Here is a 22779-nt window from a genome sequence, read left to right as displayed (position 1 = left end):
TTAATGAAATACAAATGGTATAGAGGGAAATAGTCCTATAATTCCTACAATAACTACAACCTAAAACTTCTTACCTGGGAATATTGAAAACTCATGTTAAAAGGAACCACCAGCTTTCATATGTTCTCATGTTCTGAGCAAGGAACTGAAACGTTACCTTTCTTACTTGGCACATATTGCACTTTTACTTTCTTCTCCAACACTTTGTTTTTGCATTATTTACACCAAATTGAACATGTTTCATTATTTATTTGAGGCTAAATTGATTTTATTGATGTATTATATTAAGTTAAAATAAGTGTTCATTCAGTATTGTTGTTATTGTCATTATTACAAATAAATAAATAAATAAAAAACGATCGATTAATCGTATCGGCTTTTTTGGTCCTCCAATAAATCGGTATCGGCATGGAAAATCATAATCGGTCGACCTCTAGTGCAAACCCACAGTTTCAGCGGGTGGCTCGTCTCAGACCAAGCCAGATGTGGGAGTCCTGGGCTGGCGTGGTTACACGTGGTCTGCGGTTGGGAGGCTGGTTGGACGTACTGCTAAATTCTCAAAATGACATTGGAGGTGGCTTATGGTAGAGACATTAACATTCAATTCTCTGTTAACAGCTCTGGTGGACATTCCTGCAGTCAGCATGCCAATTGCACGCTCCCTCAAAACTTGACATCTGTGGCATTGGGTTGTGTGACAAAACTGTTCATTATAGAGTGTTCTTTGATTGTCCCCACCTGTGTAATGATCACGCCGTTTAATCAGCTTCTTAATATGCCACACCAGTCAGGTGGATGGATTATATTGGCAAAGTAGAAATGCTCACTAACAGGGATGTAAACAAATTTGTGCACAAAACGAGAGAAATATGATTTGTGTGTATATGGAACATTCCTGGGATATTTGATTTCTTCCAATGACAACAACTGATTCAAATGATGTGGTGGGGCCTACATCTCACACCATCGCACCAAAACACACTCAGAGTGATCACATCTCTAGCTGGGGTAGATCACTGCTTACTTCCTGTACTTCTCAGAGATGGTTTTGTACCAGTCTGGTAGGGTAACTATGTGCCCAAAACCATGAACGTGACCCAACATTCAAACCGATGGGTTTGAGAATTTCTGAAACACCCCAGTGTCTTTGGTGTGGATACACTAAGTTTGGAGTAAGAGGCTTTACCAAAGTTTACTCTCATACCATAACCCACATACTTCCCCTCTGGTTTTTTCTCTCATTGAAATCTGACCACAAGGCTGCTGTGCTCAAATTAACTTGAGTTTTGTTTTCCCGGCCGGCTACAATTCACTTCCTCTTCTGTGTTCGTCTGTTCTGATGATGTTTATTTCCCCATTTCCGTGAGAGAAGGGTTAGAACATACACACATCCAGAGGCTTGAAGCTGGTACGGGATATCCAAGTAGATATTCATCAGGGGGACAGAAAAAAATACCTAATGGTCTCGATAAAGACCAAGTGTCGATAGTTACAATTGTATTATTTTACACTCCATCATTTGCTTGAAAATACTTGATGTGCTTTACTGTATGCAGCTTAATCTTTTCCTAATGCCAAATACTTTGTTCATGTTTACTCTCCCCACTCTGCTCAGACAGAGATTGGCTTCAGCTCCACTGCTCTGCCAAGCCCCCTCAGGCCACAGGCTCTTCATCTGGGCTGCAGTCACATCAGTCACGCTAGGGTGATGATCAATGCTCTGTCTGTGTGTCCAAACCACCCATATCAAGGAAACCAATACACACTAACACTTGTGCTTCCTCTCAGATAAATGCCCCGTTCCTTATATGGTACGAGACCCCACATGAGCCATGTGTTTGAGCTTCAAAGTATTGCTGGGTCTTCACCCCTTTGGAGGAAGCCACAACAGACAAAGATGTATGCTTTACCTTTGATGAGACCTCATGATGGGGTTTTCACATGGTATAGAGGTAACCATATGCTACGTGGGTTGGGAGGGTGTATTCATGAGTTCCAAAATGTTGTTTTGGCCTCTCCTTTATCCCTATGGCATTGAGGATAAACTCAGCTGCTCACACATCCTATTGTAAGAAAACTAAATAATATAATAATAATAATAATAATATATGCCATTTAGCGGACGCTTTTATCCAAAGCGACTTACAGTCATGTGTGCATACATTCTACGTATGGGTGGTCCCGGGAATCGAACCCACTACCCTGGCGTTACAAGCGCCATGCTCTACCAACTGAGCTATCCCTTGGTTGTTTTCGTCGTCTAGCCTCTCCCTCTGTTCCGACCAAGACCCATCTGTCCCTCAGGTGTGTTCCTGCAAGTTTACACTTGCTCCCCAACCTACTGCTGCCACGAATGACGATGATACAGCAGGTGTGGCCAAGTTCAGTATGCAAACTACCTGGCCTAGACTAGGCCTATATCTAATTCAGTGGTACTGACACACTGGTCTTCATGATCAAGCTGTACTGTATTACAGTGGCATTTACATTCTCATAAATGACAGTGACATGAGTATAATTTGTTTAACTTCTGAATTTCTATTGCTATAGTATGCCTCTTTCCCAGCAAGGAGAGAAAATACTTCCCTTTCTACTTTCACATTAAAATTAAGATGTTCAGTCAAAGTTCAGAAATGTAACAATACCCTGAAAAGAGGTAGAGTTTCAGTAGCTTGGAGTGATGTAGTCTATCACTGTGCCAGAAGAAGAGCTACAGTTTCAGTAACTCAAGGATTCTCTGTGAAACCTCATCCTTCATTCTGAAAGAGATAATCAGCGTGGAGGTAGAGGCAACCATGTTGTTTAGTCTGTTGGGCACTGTGCAGACTGTCTGGGGTGGAGGTGAGCTTGTTCTGGGGTTTAGGGCCAGAGGTAGTGAGTTCGGGGGGGGGGGTAAATGGAGTGACAGAAGCGGTGTTCGAATACCCATACTAAAATACTGTATACTACATACTATTATTTAATTTTAGTATACTGTAAACGAAAGGTATCCTTTGGTTGAGCGAACTAGCACATCGCCTGTCTACCGGAAGTTGATGTTGTTGCTAAGCAACCTCTTGCTAGCATATCAAATGACTAGCTCGACATTTTACGATTTTGGGTGTGTTTGTAAATTCAATCTGGAGCATTCAACGGCAGTCAAGCACCCAAGCTAATTGGCTAACGTTGGCTAGCTACTTCCAGACACAAATGAGAGAACCCCGCACTGTGACCATTTTACTTGTCCTAGCAGAGCTGGTTAGGCTGTTTTCATGTCATCAAGAGCGCTGGCGACTATAACTGTGCTGCAACAATTGAATTACACTTTTTTTGCAGATGTTTACTGACACCGGCCATATTCTACAGGTGTCGTAAATTCAGCAGTTATTCTGCGCTCTGGCACACTCAGCCGAGCGTGATCTGAAATCGGAGTAAATAGCCAGAATTAACAATGTCCATTGAAATGCACAACGAATATACCACTCAGCTAAGAATGATGTCAATAATCAAGTCAATAAACATTGCGTAGTTAGTTAATATACTGCCTGGCAAGTTCCTGACATTATTACATTGCGCAACATTTTATTAACATTTGTCATAATTAGTTAAAGCAAAGAATTTGTATCCGTTTCGTCGGACTTCGGCTGCATATTTTCCGCCATTTTCTTATACTCTGAAAACGTGAAGCCACGGCCATTTTCTGTTTAATTGCATTGTGGGCCCTAAAAGCACAGAAATTGTGTACACTGCTTGTATACTTCGTATTTCGGCTAATTTAGTACGACATCCAGGACCTTTTGGCTTAATAACTATATCCATACTATGACCAATAAGCAAACTATATACTAAATTCAAGTCACAAATAGTACAGTTTGTATGAGTATTTCAACACAGCCTGAGTGTCAGTCAGTGAGTGAAGTGAAAGCTGCAATATGTTACTTTTTGGGCAACCTGACCAAATTCACATTGAAAGCAAGTCTTAGAAGTGGTTGATCTGTTCTATTCCCATTCTTAAATTTAGTTTTTGCGTCTTACTTTCGGTTTTGTACACCAGCTTCAAACAGCTGAAAACACAATATTTTGGTTATTGAAAAGATACTTCACAGCGGTTTAGATGGTACAATGGTTCTGTACAGTATACTAGCTTGTTGTCACAAACTGAAATTAGGAGAACTATTTTAATTTTAGCAACCAGAAAATGGCAGAGTGATTTCTACATCGTGTACCTTGAATGGAGTGAATGTAATGAGAGGAGGGACGTTGTACTCTGCTTGCCTTTTCTCGAGGCTGGTTGGTTAATCTCTCCCAGTTTTAGTGGTCGACGCTCTGTGGAAGGCACTAGGCTAAAGCTCCCTGGCTGAGTCCGTCAGAGCGATTAGGGTGTAATCCCCCCAGGGATCCACATGCCTCGTAGAACACACAGGCGCATGGAACACACAGGCGCATGGAACACACAGGCGCATGGAACACACAGGCGCATGGAACACACAGGCGCATGGAACACACAGGCGCATGGAACACACAGGCTCAGATAGCAACATAAGCAGCATGAGCATGCAGTGCCAGTGTGAGAGTACTGTGTACCAGACTAGCCCTCTATTCTCCCTCCCATCTACTTCAATTTGCACCCCTCTCCCCATCTGACTCTTCTACAAGGCCCCAACTGTCTGCTGATAGATCAAATGGTTGTTTTTGGCCTGGGCTCTAGACCAGACAATTCAGAACCATATCACACTTGTTTCTGCTGAGGAGGTATGGCTCCATATGTGCACAAGAGAGAAGGAAATCTGTGGGGTGCAACAACCCAATTTAAGCCTTTGACGATAAGCCTTCACCATGGTCATACCATCATGTTTCCACTCGTATTAAACAAAATCACAATACAATAAATTGACACGCACCCACAACAACTAGGTAACACAGTAGGTAGCCTAGTGGTTAGAGCATTGGACTAGTAACCGAAAGGTTGCAAGATTGAATCCCTGAGCTGACATGGTTAAAATCTGTCGTTCTGCCCCTGAACAAGGCAGATATCCCACTGTTCCTAGGGGCCGTTAAATATAGGTAAGATAAAAAAAACAACAACCAGTACACAGACAAGCAAGCACATGTAAATAAACATGCACAGGCAACTAAATCCTTGTCTCCTCCCATCTCCACCCCAACATGCCCAGAATATATCCTCAGTAATGCGCAGTGAACTCATTGCCAGTAGGTCTTATTTAAGATAGGCTCAAACAGCAAAGTAGTTAGCATGGATAATGAAGAAAAGAGTTCAGAGCCAAGCCAGCTCTACTGTCCAATATGCCTTTACTCTAAAAGCATCCCATGCATAAGCCAGAACACAAGGCCTAGTCTGTGCACTAGAGGTCGACCGATTAATTGGAATGGCCGATTAATTAGGGCCGATATCAAGTTTTCATAACAATCGTAAATCGGTATTTTTGGACACCAAATTTTTATTTTATTTTTATTTTTTAACACCTTTATTTAACTAGGCAAGTCAGTCAAGAACAGATTCTTATTTTCAATGACGGCCTAGGAACGTTGGGTTAACTGCCTTGTTCAGGGGCAGAATGACAGATTTTTACCTTGTCAGCTCGGGGATTCAATCTTGCAACCTTACAGTTTACTAGTCCAACAATCATACCAGCTGATTACATTGCACTCCATGAGGAGACTGCCTGTTACACGAATGCAGCAAGAAGCCAAGGTAAGTTGCTAGCTAGCATTAAACTTATCTTATAAAAACCAATCAATCATAATCACTAATTAACTGCACATGGTTGATGATATTACTAGTTTATCTAGAGTGTCCTGCGTTGCATATAATCAATGCGGTGCGTATTCGGAAAAAGGACTGTCGTTGCTCCAATGTGTACCTAACCATAAACATCAATGCCTTTTTTTAAATCAATACATAAGTATATATTTTTAAACCTGCATATTTAGTTAATATTGCTTGCTAACATGACTCGTTGCGAAATGTGAAGACTATTTTTTCCTAATAAAGACAGCCAACCTCGCCAAACAGGGGATGATTTAACAAAAGCGCATTTCTGAAAAAAGCACAATCGTTGCACGACTGTACCTAACCATAATCAATGCATTTCTTAAAATCAATAAAACAGAAGAAGTATATATTTTTAAACCTGCATATTTAGCTAAAATAAATCCAGGTTAGTAGGCAAAATTAAACAGGTGAAATTGTGTCACTTCTCTTGCGTTCATTGCACGCAGAGTCAGTGTATATGCAACAGTTTGGGCCGCCTAATTTGACAGGATTTTACGTAATTATGAAATAACATTGAAGGTTGTGCAATGTAACAGGAATATTTAGACTTGCCACCCATTAGATAAAATACGGAACGGTTCTGTATTTCACTGAAAGAATAAACGTCTTGTTTTCGAGATGATAGTTTCCGGATTCGACCATATTAATGACCTAAGGCTCGTGTTTCTGTGTTATTATTATGTTATAATTAAGTCTATGATTTGATAGAGCAGTCTGAGCGATGGTAGGCACCAGCAGGCTCGTAAGCATTCATTCAAACACTTTCGTGCGTTTGCCAGCAGCTCTTCGCTGTGCTTCAAGCATTGAGCTGTTTATTACTTCAAGCCTATCAACTCCCAAGATTAGGCTGGTGTAACCGATGTGAAATGGCTAGCTAGTTAGTGGGGTGTGTACTGATAGCGTTTCAAACGTCACTCGCTCTGAGACTTGGAGTGGTTGTTCCCCTTGCTCTGCATGGGTAACGCTGCTTCGAGGGTGGCTGTTGACGATCTGTTCCTGGTTCGAGCCCAGGTAGGGGCAAGGAGAGGGGCAGGAGCTATACGCTTACACTGGCAATACTAAAGTGCCTATAAGAACATCCAATTGTCAAAGGTATATGAAATACAAAATGTTAGAGAGAAATAGTCCTATAATAACTACAACCTAAAACTTCTTACCTGGGAATATTGAAGACTCATGTTAAAAGGAACCACCAGCTTTCATATGTTCTGAGCAAGGAACAGAAAAGTTAGCTTTCTTACATAGCACATATTGCACTTTTACTTTCTTCTCCAACACTTTGCTGTTTCATTATTTATTTGAGGCTAAGTTGAACTTGATGTATTATATTAAGTTAAAACAAGTGTTCATTCAGTATTGTTGTAATTGTCATTATTACAAATACAATTCTTTTATTTCATCATCCGATTAATCGCTATCGGCATTGAAAAAGCATAATCGGTCGACCTCTACTGTGCACTGCTGAATATTATTTGACCTTCATTTGTATTAATTTCCATACAAGTCATCTCTCTCCCATCTACAGACAGGCATTGATACAGCCCAAAACTTCCATTAACAGCCTACTGTACATTTGCATGCCCCATCCTTTATTTCCATGCTACAGTTCACATTGATGTACAGACACGCTGCCACAGCAGTCTAATAACAACTAGCTTAGTAGCTGATACAGCGTTTCCCCTAGGTTTTTTTAAGCAGCAGTGGAAAGGGTAGCTGTCCCCATAGACTTCCAGACATTGCGCTAACAGTAGTTACAAACTTCCTTCAAACTGTATGCAGTTCATTGGACTGTGGGTAAGTAGAAAAAGGGCTTAATTGCCAACGTCTTGCACTATCCCTTTAAAAAGCGCATCTCGGCAGAAATAGAAAATATATTTTAAAAAATGCTATCATATTTTTTTGGAGCCATGGCAACAATTTGGGCCACCGCTGCTAAGTGAATATAGAGGAAACACTGGCTGACAGGAAAAGACTGAGGTGTTAACTCAACATCAGATCGGCTTCTGTGTTCAAACAAGCCGACCAGATAGACATCCCCTTGAAAGTTGCCTAGTAGAGGTCATGCATACACCATGGGGATCTGCCATCAACTCTGTCTCCTTCTAGACCTGCTGATGTGCGCTCGCTGGGCCGCCTGTTTTTTGGTTTAGAACGTGGCTAGTACCTATAAAAAAAATGTTTTTTAAACAAAACGTTATTTTATTTTTAAAAAATAATAAAAAATAAAATAAAAAAATTGGCTTAATTTTTTTCACAAATTCTGTTTTCTCCATTTACTTTTCAAAGTTTTCTGTTTAAGGTTATTGCTCTACAAATCGCATTTAATAGAATATCAAATTTAGTTGTTTTTCTAAGACCACAGCAATGCCAGAAACAGCAGGAGACCACATTTGAGGTCTGGGAAACATTTTGAATTTTGGGTGTAGTTACCCTTTTACTCAACTGGGCACCAGCCAGAGACCTTTATTTGGTTAGCGGGGTTTCTGTAGCACTCATGTGATTGCAGTGTTTGCAAAACAAATGTCCACTGGATTGATGCAAATAATCATGAGATCATTCTGCCAGGTAGGCATAGGCTACTTTGTAGTTCATATTTAATTGAAAAGGTTTTTGGGAAAGCATTTCCATTTACCAGAAGGCGGTCGTCATTACATTAGCATCATCACTAACAGCTACACAAAGTGGTAAACAAATGTGCACACAGACAGGGGCATCATCGATGTATTTTGTTCATGTCATATGATAATCTCAGGAAAATTAAGGAATTTTCTACTAAGTTCAATGGAGTTAGTTGATGTCAAATTTAAAAAAAAATTATATTGTTGAATTCCGTTTCAATGTCTTGATTCCGTGTCCGTCTGCATCGCAGATTTTATAGGGCCCTATAATATTACCATATTCTAGGGTGCCTCTGTGTTGTTAGAGAGTGTCTGTATAATTATGAAGTTGGGCAATATTTACACAATATTAGTGAACTGTTAAGTGGTTGCAGAGGAGCACTCTGGCTTGCTCTTGGCAGAACCCCTGATACACACAAGGCATGTGCAGCTGCCCTGTCTCCTGCCCGCTGCCAATCACTCTGCGCCTGTTAATCAGGCAGAGTGTGAACAAGAGCCGACCCTCCCACTGTCCATCTCTCACGCCATCTGATGAGCTACTGCCACTGACCTTCACATTCCCCGAGACTGCTTTCCCAGCCAGGGAAGCATTATCTTGCCTACTGGGAAGTGGTTGGTATTTAGAAACAAAAACATAACTATGGGGCAAAACAGACAGGGTTGAATTAGACCAGGAGTCTCCAACCATGTTCCTGGAGATCTACCCTCCCGAAGGTTTCCGCTCCCCAGTTGTAACTAACCTGATTCGGCTTATCACCCAGCTAATTATTAGAAACAATAAGATTCTAGAGCAGAAACAAGCCACCTATGATTCCTCACATGGCAGCTGCTTGTCATTGTTACTAGCTATCTGACCATTCAGAATCATAATGCACACGCCTTCCTGGCCACCGATGCGTGCACATCCTTTTCGTGCCATTGTCAGCCAGCACATCTACGAAGCACAAGAAATGTTGGCTTTTTGGAATGGAGCCTATGCCTAAATGCCTCAAGGAACAATCCTGAATGAATGTTGCCTATTGGGTCCTAGAGAAGGCTACTCTTGCCTCTCTTACCTCTTGCTTTGCCTCGAAACTCAAAACTTATTGATGTAAACATTTGGCCAGCATGAAAACGCTGACTTACCAAAGAAAACAAGATAACAGTTACCAAAATAATTACCCCAAAAGGTTCAAAGGAGCAAGCATACTGTAATGATAGGTCTTATTCATCTTGTTATTCAAGTGAATAAAGTCTGAAGATTTTAATATAAACTAATTATAGCATGTGGAACCACTAGGCAAAGCTACAGAAATCCCCCTGCAGAGGAGAAAAATGCATTTGTTAAAGGCCACTTCAAACCAGGGAGGAAGAACATAACTGTGATTATACAGACAGACAGAAGGACTATAAGGTCAGAGGCTACGAATGTGTGGGAAGATTAAAATCAAAAGCCTATCTCTGTACAGTTTGTGGTCAAGATAAAGAGGTCCAATTACACATTTCTAGTGGAAAACCACAGAAACTCACTGAGGTTGGTGGAATATCCCACCTATATGAGAAAGTTAGGGTGGTAGGTCAAATAGTAGCTGGTGAGGTCATCATCAATTCAGTTGACACCCTTTAATACCTACAGTGGCAAGTGAGTTGACCACTTTCTCTCCAGTTTGAACTTTTGTAAACAATTAAATGGATTTTAATATTCATGTTTACAAAGAGACTGACTCCAAGGACATTGAATTTAGGAATCCTTTGAGCTCCATGGACCTTATCCAACATGTTACTGGGCCCACCCATAACCGCAGCCATAATCTGGATGTGGTTATTACCAAGGGGCTTTCTACTGACATATCCTCTATTGTTGATGTTGCTTTATCTGATCACCACTTTGTTTTTACTAGCTTGTAGCCCATAGAACAGGGTATTACTGAACACATTATTAAGAAACGCTATCTTACCACTGAAGATACCACAGATTTTATTCCAATCTGTTTTTTTGTGCCCACCACAGCACAGAGACAGCCTTATCGGTAAATGATCTTAGAGCCAACACAGATGCCAAACAGTTCTCGATCTTTGTACTCTTGGATATAGTGGAGCATTTGACACTGTTGACCATGATGTCCTTCTGGACAGACTGGAGAGGAGGGTCGGCCTCTACGGTCAAGTTCTAAATATCAAGACTAATCTGAAAACAAGGCTCCCTAAATTATATCAGCATATCGATTGCGCGACCCGGGCTGGCAAAACCCTAGATCATTGTTATTCTAACTTCCGCGACGCATATAAGGCCCTCCTCCACCCTCCTTTCGTTAAAGCTGACCACGACTACATTTTGTTGCTCTCAGCCTATAGACAGAAACTAAAACAGGAAGCACTCGAGCTCAGGAATGTTCAACGCTGGTCTGACCAATCGGATTCCACACTTCAAGATTGCTTCGATCACGTGGACTGGGATATGTTCCGCATAGCGTCGAACAACAACATTGATGAAAACGCTGAGCAAGTTTATTAGCAAGAGCGTCGGTGAGGTTGTACCCACAGCGTCTATTAAAACATTCCCCAACCAGAAACCGCAGCATTCGCGCAAAACTTAAAGCATGAACCACTGCCTTTAATCAGGGCAAGGTGACCGGAAACATGACCAAATACAAACAGTGTAGCTATTCCCTCTGCAAGGCAATCAAACAAAATAAGCATCAGTATAGAGACAAAGTAGAGTCGCAATTCAACGGCTCAGACACGAGAGGTATGTGGCAGGGTCTACAGTCAATCACGGAGTACAAAAGAAAAACCAGCCCCATCGCATACCACGATGTCTTGCTCACAGACAAACTAAACAACTTCTTTGCTTGCTTGAGGACAATACAAGGCCGCAGGCCCAGACGGCATCCCCAGCCGCGTCCTTAGAGCATGCGAGGACCAGCTGGCTGGTGTGTTTACGGACATATTGAATCAATCCCTATAACAGTCTGCTGTTCCCACATGCTTCAAGCGGGCCACCATTGTTCCAGTTCCCAAAAAAGCTAAGGTAACTGAGCTAAATGACTACCACCCCATAGCACTCACCTCTATCATCATGAAGTGCTGGGAGACTAGTCAAGGACCATATCACCTCCACCCTACCTGACACACTAAACCCACTCCAATAGGTCCACAGATGACACAATCACACTGCCTTAACCCATCTGGACAAGAGGAATACCTATGTAAGAATGCTGTTCATTGACTACAGCTCAGCATTTAACACCATAGTACCCTCCAAACTCGTCAATAAGCTTGAAACCCTGGGTCTCGACCCCGCCCTGTGCAACTGGGTCCTGGACTTCCTGACGGGCCACCACCAGGTGGTGAGGGTAGGTAACAACATCTCCACCCCGCTGACCCTCAACACTGGGGCCCCACAGGGGTGCGTTCTGAGCCCTCTCCTGTACACCCTGTTCACCCACGACTGCGTGGCCATGCACACCTCCAACTCAATCATAGAGTTTGCAGACGACACTACAGTGGTAGGCTTGATTACCAACAACGACGAGACGGCCTACAGGGAGGAGGGGAGGGCCCTCTGAGTGTGGTGTCAGGAAAATAACCTCACACTCAACATCAACAAAACAAAGGAGATGATCGTGGACTTCAGGAAACAGCAGAGGGAGCACCCCCCTATCCACATTGACGGGACAGTAGTGGAGAAGGTGGGAAGTTTTAAGTTCCTCGGCGTACACATTACGGACAAACTGGAATGGTCGACCCACACAGACAGCATGGTGAAGAAGGCGCAGCAGCGCCTCTTTAACCTCTGGAGGCTGAAGAAATTTGGCCTGTCACCAAACACACTCAAACTTTTACAGAGCATCCTGTCGGGCTGTATCACCGCCTGGTACAGCAACTGCTCCGCCCATAACCGTAAGGCTCTTCAGAGGGTAGTGAGGTCTGCACAACGTAAACTACCTGCCTTCCAGGACACCTACACCACCCGATGTCACAGGAAGGCCAAAAAGATCATCAAGGACAACAACCACCCGAGCCAATGCCTGTTTACCCTGCTATCATCCAGAAGGCGAGGTGAGTGCAGGTGCATCAAAGCTAGGACCGAGAGACTGAAAAACAGCCTCTATCTCAAGGCCATCAGACTGTTAAACAGCCATCACTAACATTGAGTGGCTGCTGCCAACATACTGACTCAACTCTAGCCAACTTTAAGATGGAAAAATTGATGCAATAAATGTATCACAAGCCACTTTAAATGTTTACATACCCTACATTACTCACCTCGTATGTATATACTGTACTCTATACCATCTACTACATCTTGCCTATGCCGTTCGGCCATGTACATATTCTTATTCATTCCTTTACACTTGCCCAGCAACAGCCCCAAAACATCACTGCTCTAGAGGAGATCTGCATGGAGGAATGGGCCAAAATACCAGTAACAGTGTGTGAAAACCTTGTGAAGACTTACAGAAATCGTTTGACCTCTGTCATTGCCAACAAAGGGTATATAACAAAGTATTGAGATAAATAAGTATTTGGTCAATAACAAAAGTTTACCACCATAATTTGCAAATAAATAAGTAAAAAATCCTAAAATGTGATTTTCTTTCTCATTTTGTCTGTCATAGTTGAAGTGTACCTATGATGAAAATTACAGGCCTCTCACCTTTTTAAGTCGGGGAACTTGCACAATTGGTGGCTGACTAAATACTTTTTTGCCCTATATATATATATATTATTTTTTTAAATAAAAACAAAATTAGCCAATTAATCGGTATTGGCTTTTTTTGCTCCTCCAAAAGGTGTTTGATTGGAGGACCAATAATTGGTATCGGTGATGAAAAAAAATCATAAAAATCGGTCGACCTCTACATGGACACAAGTAATTTTTTCAACAATTGCTTACAGACAGATTATTTCACTGCATCACAATTCCAGTGAGTCAGAAGTATACATACACCAAGTTGAATGCGCCTTAAAAAAGCTTGGAAAATTCAAGAAAATTGTCATGGCTTTACAAGCTTCTGATAGGCTAATTGACATCATTTGAGTCAATTGGAGGTGTACCTGTGGATGTATTTCAAGGCCTACCTTCAAACTCAGTGCATCTTTGCTTGACATCATGGTAAAATCAAAAGAAATCAGCCAAGACCTCACAAAAAAAATGTGTAGACCTCCACAAATCTGGTTCATCCTTGGGAGCAATTTCCAAACACCTGAAGGTACCGCGTTCATCTGTACAAACAATAGTACACAAGTATAAACACCATGGGACCACGCAGCCTTCATGCCTCAGGAATAAGACGCGTTCTGTCTCCTAAAGATGAACGTACTTTGTAGCAAAAAGTGCAAATATATCCCAGAACAGCAAAGGACCTTGTGAAGATGCTGGAGGAAACAGGCACAAAAGTATTTATATCCACAGTAAAATTAGTCCTATATCAACATAACCTGAAATGCCGCTCAGTAAGGAAGAAGCCACTGCTCCAAAACTGCCATAAAAAAGCCAGACTACAGTTTGCAACTGCACATGGGGACAAAGACCATACTTTTTTGGAGAAATGTCTTCTGGTCTGATGAAATAATAATAGAACTGTTTGGCCATAATGACCATGGTAATGTCTGGAGGAAACGGGGGAGGCTTGCAAGCCGAAGAACACCATCCCAACCGTGAAGTGCGGGGGCGGCAGAATCATATTGTGGGGGTGCTTTTGCTGCAGGAGGGACTGGTGCACTTCACAAAATAGATGGCATCATGAGGAAGTAAAATTATGTGGATATATTGAAGCAACATCAAGACATCAGTCAGGAAGTTTAAGCTTGGTCACAAATGGGTCTTCCCGAATGGACAATGACCCCAAGCATACTTCCAAAGTTGTGGTAAAATGTCTTAAGGACAACAAAGTCAAGGTATAGGAGTGGCCATCACAAAGCCCTGACCTCAATCCCATATAAAATTTGTGGGCAGAACTGAAAAAGCGTGTGCGAGCAAGGAAGCCTACAAACCTGACTCAGTTACACCGGCTCGGTCAGGAGGAATGGGCCAAAATTCACCCAACTTAGTTTGGGGAGCTTGTCGAAACAGTCAAATCAAATCTTATTGGTCACATACACATGGTTAGCAATGTTAATGCGAGTGTAGCGAAATGCTTGTGTTTCTAGTTCCGACCACACAGTAATATCTAACAAGTAATCTAACAATTCCACAACAACTACCTTATACACACACCAGTGTAAAGGAATTAATATGAATATGTACATATAAATATATGGATGAGCGATGGCTGAACGGCATAGGCAAGATGCAGTAGATGGTATAGAGTACAGTATATACATATGAGATGAGTTAATGTAGGGTATGTAAACATTATACAAAGTGGCATTGTTTAAAGTGACTAGTTATACATTTATTACATCAAATTTTGAATGATTAAAGTGGCTAGAGATTTGAGTCAGTATGTTGACAGCAGCCACTTAATGTTAGTGATGGCTGTTTAACAGTCTGATGGCCTTGAGATTGAAAAACAGCTTCGGTCTCATGATCCCTGCTTTGATGCACCTGGACTGACCTCGCCTTCTGGATGATAGCAGGGTGAACAAGCAGTGGCTCAGGTGGTTGTTGTACTTGATGTTCTTTTTGGCCTTCCTGTGACATCGGGTGGTGTAGGTGTCATGGAGGGCGGGTAGTTTGCCCCCGGTGATGCGTTGTGCAGGCCTAACTACCCTCTGGAGAGCCTTGCGATTGTGGGCAGAGCAGTTGCCGTACCAGGCGGTGAAACAGCCCGACAGGATGTTCTCGATTGTGCATCTGTAAAAGTTTGAGAGTGGTTTTTGGTGACAAGCCAAATTTCTTCAGCCTCCTGAGGTTGAAGAGGTGCCATTGCGCCTTCTTCACCACGCTGTCTGTGTGGGTGGACCATTTCAGTTTGTCCGTGATGTGTACGCCGAGGAACTTAAAACTTCCCACCTTCTCCACTACTGTCCCATCGGTGTGGATAGGGGGGTGCTCCCTCTGCTGTTTCCTGAAGTCCACGATCATCTCCTTTGTTTTGTTGACATTGAACGTGAGGTTATTTTCCTGACACCACACTCCGTTTGATCCAAGTTAAACAATTTAAAGGCAATCGTACCAAATACTAATTGAGTGTATGTAAACTTCTGACCCACTGGGAATGTGATGAAAGAAATTAAAAGCTTAAATAAATAATTCTCTACTATTATTCTGACATTTTACATTCCTAAAATAAAGTGGTGTTACTAACTGACCTAAGACAGGGCATTTGTACTAGGATTAAATGTCAGGAATTGTGAAAAACTGAGTTTAAATGTAGTTAGCTAAGGTGTATGTAAACTTCCGACTTCAACTGTGTGTGAGATATATATATATATATATCCCCTTGACAGCATTATCAGAAAGCACAGCAAGATACACAACTTTACATTTGTGCCACCAGAGGATTTTAGCTCCACAAATCAATTATTAGACTACATAAGTGATTAAAATACTTTGATGACTCACAACTTCCTCCAGCTAAATCAAGACAAGAGCGAGGTACTTATTGTCAGAGCCAAAGCACAGAGAGAATCTAGCCGCACATTTAAATTCACAGGCAATAAAGATAAAACACCAGGTAAAAAACCTGATTTAGATTCTGAACTAAAGTTGTCAACTGCAAAACATACAGAATGCTGCAGCACACGTAATGACCAAGATGGAGAGCACACATTACACCAGTTTTAAGGTCTGCACTGGCTGCCTGTGAGATTTAGAATACATTTTAAGATTCTTCTATTGGTTTTTGAAATCAACCCACAATTGTGCACCAAAATACATGTCAGACATGCTTTAATGGTATCTACCTAGTAGGTCCCTCAGTGATTATGCCCCCAGCCTCTGGAATAGCCTGCCGGAGAACCTGAAGATGCTTTCCTGTAAAGCATATTGTCTGAAATGTGCTGTATAAATAAAGCTAGATTTTACCAATGCATGGTAGTTCCATTATCCATATTGACTGTATGTAACCCTGTATTGTTTTGTGTTGTGATAAATGTAATACAACGCTGGGCTTGTTGGGAGACCCAAGACAAATTTCCTCAAGGGGAAACAGTCTAGGCTGTGAGAATCTTAATGGGTGGAAGGATAGAAGACAGAACTGTGTACTGAAAAATGTATTGAATGGTATGAGTCAGCGAGCGGAGACAGATGGAGTTATTTGCAATGCAGACTCGTCTGCCACTTCACATCATCTTCTCAGAGGCAACCTGCCCAATTGGCATGTATTTGATGATAAGTGAGCAGACATCATATGAGTGCTGTCTCACACTCCTACTCTTCTTATCAGTTGTAAGCATATGCATTGTGTCATGTAGGCGTCTGTACTGCATATTTCATATACCATATTTATTCATGTATTTTTAAGATGTTGTTAATGTGCAATATAAATTTCCCCCCTGGGGATAAAGTTTCTTATTTTAGATTATTTCAAAATACTTGGCATCATACCGTTCTTAGAAATGAATGTTGTATCTGTCCATTTCTTGGTCCAACCAACACTGACAAACAACAGAATGATGACAATTCAGTGTTGATAACCCTTATCAAAACGCTACTGCTGTTCTTGGAATGAGAAAGAACAGTTGATGGTGTATCAATGTAAACAGCGGGGACAGAACAAATGCTGGCTTCAAGTGACAAAGAAGTTCCAGCTGATCTCCAAAACTCTAAACATTAAATTGACATTCAGCCTGCCATTTGCAAAGGGGAAAGAAAGCAGTAACTGGCAGCCCCTGTAGGCTATAATTTCACGTTAGATAATGGTGGTCAGTGAATTGTTGAGAGCTGATTAAGCAAGTCTCAGACCTAAATGTTAAATTTAGACACATTTGGCCAAATATTACTTTCGCTTAGTTCAAATGTATCTAATTTCGGTAATTAGCTAGCTATATATAATGTATTGGCTAATCTCTGATCTGGCTAAAAGAGCTAACTAGGGGATTGACGTCTTAATTTTGCCATCTGTGTCTGTTCAACTGTGACAATGTTTTCTGCCGTTAGATAACCAACGTTAACGTACTTATTATTATTTATTTTTTCACCTTTATTTATTTAAGCAGGTAGGCCAGTTGAGAACAACTTCTCATTTACAACTGTGACCTGGCCAAGATAAAGCAAACCAGTGCGACAAAAACACGGTTACACATAAACAAACGTACAGTCAATAACACAATCCTTGAAGGCTATTCGCAGTTGTAATTACTCACCTTGTCCTCGGGAATTAGGGTTTCGCTGTCCTTTTTCATGTCTTTCTGCCCGAGGGCTGAATTAAAGGATACCTTCACCATCGTGAAATTTGCACTGGTTGATTTTAAAATAACAGAGCGAGTGTGTTTAGCACGTCGAATTTCTTTGGAATCTTGCTGCTGTAGCTCCTACGACCGCGCAGATAAACACACACAGCTCGTGCTGCCCGACTCAACCAAATATTCTCCTCAACTCAACAGCTGAGCGCCGAGCACCTAACTTCCAGAGAATACTATTTTCTTCTGTATAGATGTGGCTCCGCCTCTTTCTATTTTTGCCTCAGTGACTTTGCCAACAGAATGCCTTTTCACTCCTTTCCAACAGACGTCGCTAAGCACGCTTTAATTTCCACACAAAAAAACATCAGCTCTATTTCCTGTTCTGCGCAGTGGCGTGGAAACAATAATGGCGGTGACTGATAAATCTACGAAAGAGCGGTTATTATCGGTACTGGACGATTTAGAAGTGTTATCCAGGTACGAATGTATTATTTTCTCACCGGAATAATTGTTTCCTGAACAGCCATTCAAATGATCTAGTTTGTAGTTTAGTCAACAATGCCTACGTTTCGTGTTCTGAGTGTAATGTTACTGCTAGGCCAGTGGTTCCCAACCAGGGGTACCGGGACCCCTGGGGGTAATTGGCCTATCCACAAGGGGTACTTGAGAAGACTCATGAGATCATAGGGTTACTGGTTAAATGCACATGAGGGGGTACATTAGGTGTACTCCAGGCAAAGCAAAATTCAGTTGGTGGTACAGTAACCGAAAAATGTTGTGAACTACTGTTGTATAGGCTATAACGTCAGCCATGGATTGTGTATATACACTGCTCAAAAAATAAAGGGATCACTAAAATAACACATCCTAGATCTGAATGTGTTGAATGTGCTGACAACAAAATCACACAAATTATCAATGGAAATCAAATTTATCAACCCATGTAGGTCTGGATTTGGCATCACACTCAAAATTAAAGTGGAAAACCACACTACAGGCTGATCCAACTTTGATGTAATGTCCTTAAAACAAGTCAAAATGAGGCTCAGTAGTGTGTGTGGCCTCCGCGTGCCTGTATGACCTCCCTACAACGCCTGGGCATGCTCCTGATGAGGTGGCGGATGGTCTCCTCCCAGACCTGGACGTTGGTGGATGGAGCAAGCCATGATGTCCCAGATGTGCTCAAGTGGATTCAGGTTTGGGGAATGGGCGGGCCATTCCATAGCATCAATGCCTTCCTCTTGCAGGAACTGCTGACACACTCCAGCCACATGAGGTCTAGCATTGTCTTGCATTAGGAGGAACCCAGGGCCAACCGCACCAGCATATGGTCTCAAGCTGTGCGGCCCCCCAAAGAAATGCCACCATCTCCAGACTCTATCATGTCTGTCACATGTGCTCAATGTGAACCTGCTTTCATCTGTGAAGAGCACAGGGCGCCAGTGGTGAATTTGCCAATCTTGGTGTCCTGTGGACGTCGGGCCCTCATACCACCCTCATGGAGTCTGTTTCTGACCGTTTGAGCAGACACATGCACATTTGTGGCCTACTAGAGGTCATTTTGCAGGGCTCTGGCAGTGTTCCTCCTGCTCCTCCTTGCACAAAGGCGGAGGTAGCGGTCCTGCTGCTGGGTTGTTGCCCTCCTACGGCCTCCTCCACGTCTCCTGATGTACTGGCCTGTCTCCTGGTAGCGCCTCCATGCTCTGGACACTACGCTGACAGACACCGCAAACCTTCTTGCCACAGCTCGCATTGATTTTCCATCCTGGATGAGCTGCACTACCTGAGCCACTTGTGTGGGTTGTAGACTCCATCTCATGCTACCACTAGAGTGAACGCACCGCCAGCATTCAAAAGTGACCAAAACATCAGCCAGGAAGCATAGGAACTGAGAAGTGGTCTGTGGTCACCACCTGCAGAACCACTCCTTTATTGTGTGTGTCTTGCTAATTGCCTATAATTTCCACCTGTTGTCTATTCCATTTGCACAACAGCATGTGACATTTGTCAATCAGTGTTGCTTCCTCAGTGGACAGTTTGATTTCACAGAATTGTGAATGACTTGGAGTTACATTGTGTTGTTTAAGTGTTCCCTTTATTTTTTTGAGCAGTGAATAAAACCCAATGTTACTCGTATTTCAGGGAATTGATAGAGATGCTTGCACTGTCAAGGAGCCAAAAACTCCCCCAAGGAGGCGAGGACACCCAGGTAACAGGCACCTGATTCAACCTAAAACTATATTTAAATGTAGCAACAATATCTGCAATCCAAGCTATTCAAAGAATTATAAGATGTGCACCATAACTGAACATACCACTCAGATTTAGTTTGCATTTTATGAAATAGGTTTGAGAGTGCTTTTCTCCACACAACTTTGTGTCAATAGTAGTCTATCTTACAATGTGCAGTCGGTCAGAAGTCTGAATGCACGTGTTTTGCTGTGAGTAGATCCTGGAGCTGCTGGTGCAGCGAGACAGAGAGTTCCAGGAGCTGATGAGGGTGGCACAGGAGCAGGGCAAGGTGCACCAAGAGATGCAGGTCCTGGAGAAGGAGGTGGAGAAGAGAGACTGCGACATCCAGCAGCTCCAGAAACAGCTGAAGGAGGCTGAACATATACTGGTGAGAATAGTGGCGCTGGAGAATGATAAGAAATCCTAAAGAGTATAGAATGTGTTTCCTTTACTAAATTGGAACCCAACAGCACATTGTTTATGGCTTTGATTCAACCTAACCTTTTTTGCCCAAACTTCTCTCTTCTAGGCGACTGCTGTATACCAAGCAAAGGAGAAGCTAAAATCTATTGATAAGGCCAGAAAAGGTGAGCCTGATTTTCACAGCATTCGTCTGAGTACCTGGAGAGCTTTCTGATACATAAATACCACCAGAGATTATAGATGTGAAACTAAAATAACTGTTGTCTTTCAGGCAGCATCTCCTCAGAAGAGATCATCAAATATGCCCACAGGATTAGTGCCAGCAATGCAGTGTGTGCCCCTCTCAACTGGGTACCAGGTTTGTCTTCTTTATGACCTTTTTTTATTTTGTTTTGAAGTCTTAGATACCCCCCCCCCCCATCACTACCTCTCCCAGATCCTCCTTTCCTTGCATGTTCCTTCTCTCCAGACTGGAATTTCCTCTCGGTAGTGATAGTGGCTGAGGTTCAAATACTCCCTATCACAGCAGTGACTAGCATTCACAATACTACAGTAATTACTCTTCAATCGACTTGATGACATTCCTTATAACAGGTGATCCACGTAGACCTTACCCGACTGACCTGGAGATGCGCAGTGGAATGTTGGGTCACATGAGCAATCTGCCAACTAATGGCGTGAACGGACACCTCCCTGGAGATGCACTGGCTGCTGGGAGATTGCCGGGTATGCTTTTGTTTTATGTGTGGTTCCTTTCTTCTACAAATTAAGTCAACTATTATTTTCTTCTATGGTCTGTGTGTTTGATATGATTCTGTGGACTATACTGTATAATACTATCCCTATCACACAGCTCAAATACTCTTTCCTTCCTTCCCTCCTCAGATGTGCTTACGCCCCAGTACCCCTGGCAATCGTCCGACGTCTCAGTGGGTATGCTCCCCCCGCCTCATGGCAACGACTTTGGGCTGGAGCCCCCCGGCCACAACAAAGAGAACGAGGATGACGTAGAAGCTATGTCTACAGACTCATCCAGCAGCAGCAGCGACTCGGACTGACTGGCTGAGTGCGTGTGTCTGTCCATCAGCCTGCCCACCTGTGTGTATATATCTGAATCATCAGCTGACTGTGTGTTGGGAATTGGACACTCCCAGTACCTCGTAGAGCCAGCTATCCATCACACTCATAACCTATACGAAAAGCTAGAGTTTGATCACTCTGACCCTCTCTTTTCCCAGCTTGTTGATGAAACATTTGTACTAAATTATGTCATCCCCAATGTAATACACTATATATACTTTTGAATGTGGACACCCCTTCAAATGAGTGGATTTGGTTATTTCAGCCACACCCTTTGCTGACAGGTGTATGCAATCGAGCACACAGCTATGCAATCTCCATGGATAAACTTGGTCAGTAGAAGGGCCTTACTAAAGAGCTTAGTGACGTTCAACTTGGCAACATCATAGGATGCCACCTTTCCAACAAGTCAATTTGTCAAATTTCTACCCTGCTAGAGCTGCCCCTGTCAACAGTGCTGTTCTCTGGAGTGATGTGTGTGCCATCTGGCAGGCCGACGGGCGGATCTGGATTTGGCGGATGCCAGGAGAACGCTACCTGCCCGACTGAATAGTGCCAACTGTACAGTTTGGTGGAGGAGGAATAATGGTCTGAGACTGTTTTTCATGGTTCGGGCTAGGCCCCTTAGTTCCAGTGAAGGGAAATCTTAACTCTACAAGATACAATGACATTCTAGACGATTCTGTGCTTCCAACCTTGTGGCAACAGTTTGGGGAAGGCTCTTTCTTGTTTCAGCATGACAATGCCCCCATGTACAAAGCAAGGTCCATAAAGAAATGGTCTGTCGAGATCGGTGTGGAAGAACTTGACTGATCTGCACAGAGCCCTAATCTCAACCTCATCGAACACATTTGGATACGCTGATTCAGTTCAGGGAAATGTCTGATACTGCATAACTCTGATGGTGATAACAATAGCGTATTCCTTTCATTGTCTATCTGGCTCCCCATCATTTGTTTATTTTGTTTTTTTTTAGAGACTGACAATGGGGAATAGTGTTGAAAAGTACATGTACCCTTGAAGGGAATATAAATGTATTTGTTTTGAAATAATGTGTTGCAGATTTAAACCCAAGTGCTCCTTAACGTTTCTGCTATTGGTTAAAACATCTCTCCAGGAGTAGATTTTTAATTTCTTCTGCTTGCCGGGGTTCACACTTGCCGGCCAAGGTTCATCAAGCACACCATATATTCTTTATATAGAAAGTAATTTTTGTTTTGTTTGACTGATGAGTGTTTGCTCCATGTGTAAATAGGTCTGTATATACAGTAGGTTTTTCCAAACCGGATAAATAAATACCACTTTTGAGTAAATACGTTTGTGTTGCTCATCTTAGAGAAAACAATTTGAAAGGCCACCATGACCTCGTTTTAAGTATGC

The 22779-nt window shown here is 42.4% G+C and overlaps 2 protein-coding genes across 3 annotated transcripts in view; one reads left to right on the top strand and one right to left on the bottom strand.

Annotated features, from left to right (window-relative positions):
• The window catches only part of LOC124046746 (integral membrane protein 2B-like), a 29682-nt gene extending 11778 nt beyond the window's left edge, over window positions 1-17904 (bottom strand). Inside the window, exon 1 of the mRNA XM_046367472.1 lies at window positions 17626-17904. Coding sequence (XP_046223428.1) covers window positions 17626-17706 — 81 coding nt within the window. The 5' untranslated portion in view covers window positions 17707-17904. The remainder of the gene's footprint in view (window positions 1-17625) is intronic.
• Window positions 17905-18015: 111 nt separating this feature from the next.
• LOC124046753 (mediator of RNA polymerase II transcription subunit 4-like) lies at window positions 18016-22032 on the top strand. Of its 2 annotated transcripts, XM_046367494.1 has the most exons (8): window positions 18016-18141; window positions 19807-19873; window positions 20114-20284; window positions 20426-20483; window positions 20591-20677; window positions 20914-21045; window positions 21205-21417; window positions 21837-22032. In XM_046367494.1, exons 1-7 carry the CDS (start codon window positions 18071-18073, stop codon window positions 21375-21377), a joined length of 759 nt encoding a protein of 252 aa, XP_046223450.1. In that variant the 5' UTR covers window positions 18016-18070; the 3' UTR covers window positions 21378-21417; window positions 21837-22032. The 2 variants fall into 2 exon arrangements, with proteins under 2 accessions (XP_046223450.1, XP_046223441.1); XM_046367485.1 differs by having other exon boundaries at window positions 21205-22032.
• Window positions 22033-22779: the final 747 nt, after the last annotated feature.

The sequence above is a fragment of the Oncorhynchus gorbuscha genome, linkage group LG01 (assembly GCF_021184085.1).
Source record: "Oncorhynchus gorbuscha isolate QuinsamMale2020 ecotype Even-year linkage group LG01, OgorEven_v1.0, whole genome shotgun sequence".
NCBI classification, from domain to species: Eukaryota; Metazoa; Chordata; class Actinopteri; order Salmoniformes; family Salmonidae; genus Oncorhynchus; species Oncorhynchus gorbuscha.
The sequence above is the reverse complement of the archived record's forward strand: the minus strand, read 5'-3'. Positions and strand labels throughout refer to the sequence as shown.

Coding starts and splice junctions, on each gene's coding strand:
- LOC124046753 (XM_046367494.1), top strand. CDS start 18,071: ATGGCGGTGACTGATAAATCTACGAAAGAGCGGTTATTATCGGTACTG. Junction 20,285..20,425: donor AGGAGGCTGAACATATACTG/GTGAGAATAGTG, acceptor TCTCTCTTCTAG/GCGACTGCTGTATACCAAGC. Junction 21,046..21,204: donor GGCTGCTGGGAGATTGCCGG/GTATGCTTTTGT, acceptor TTCCCTCCTCAG/ATGTGCTTACGCCCCAGTAC.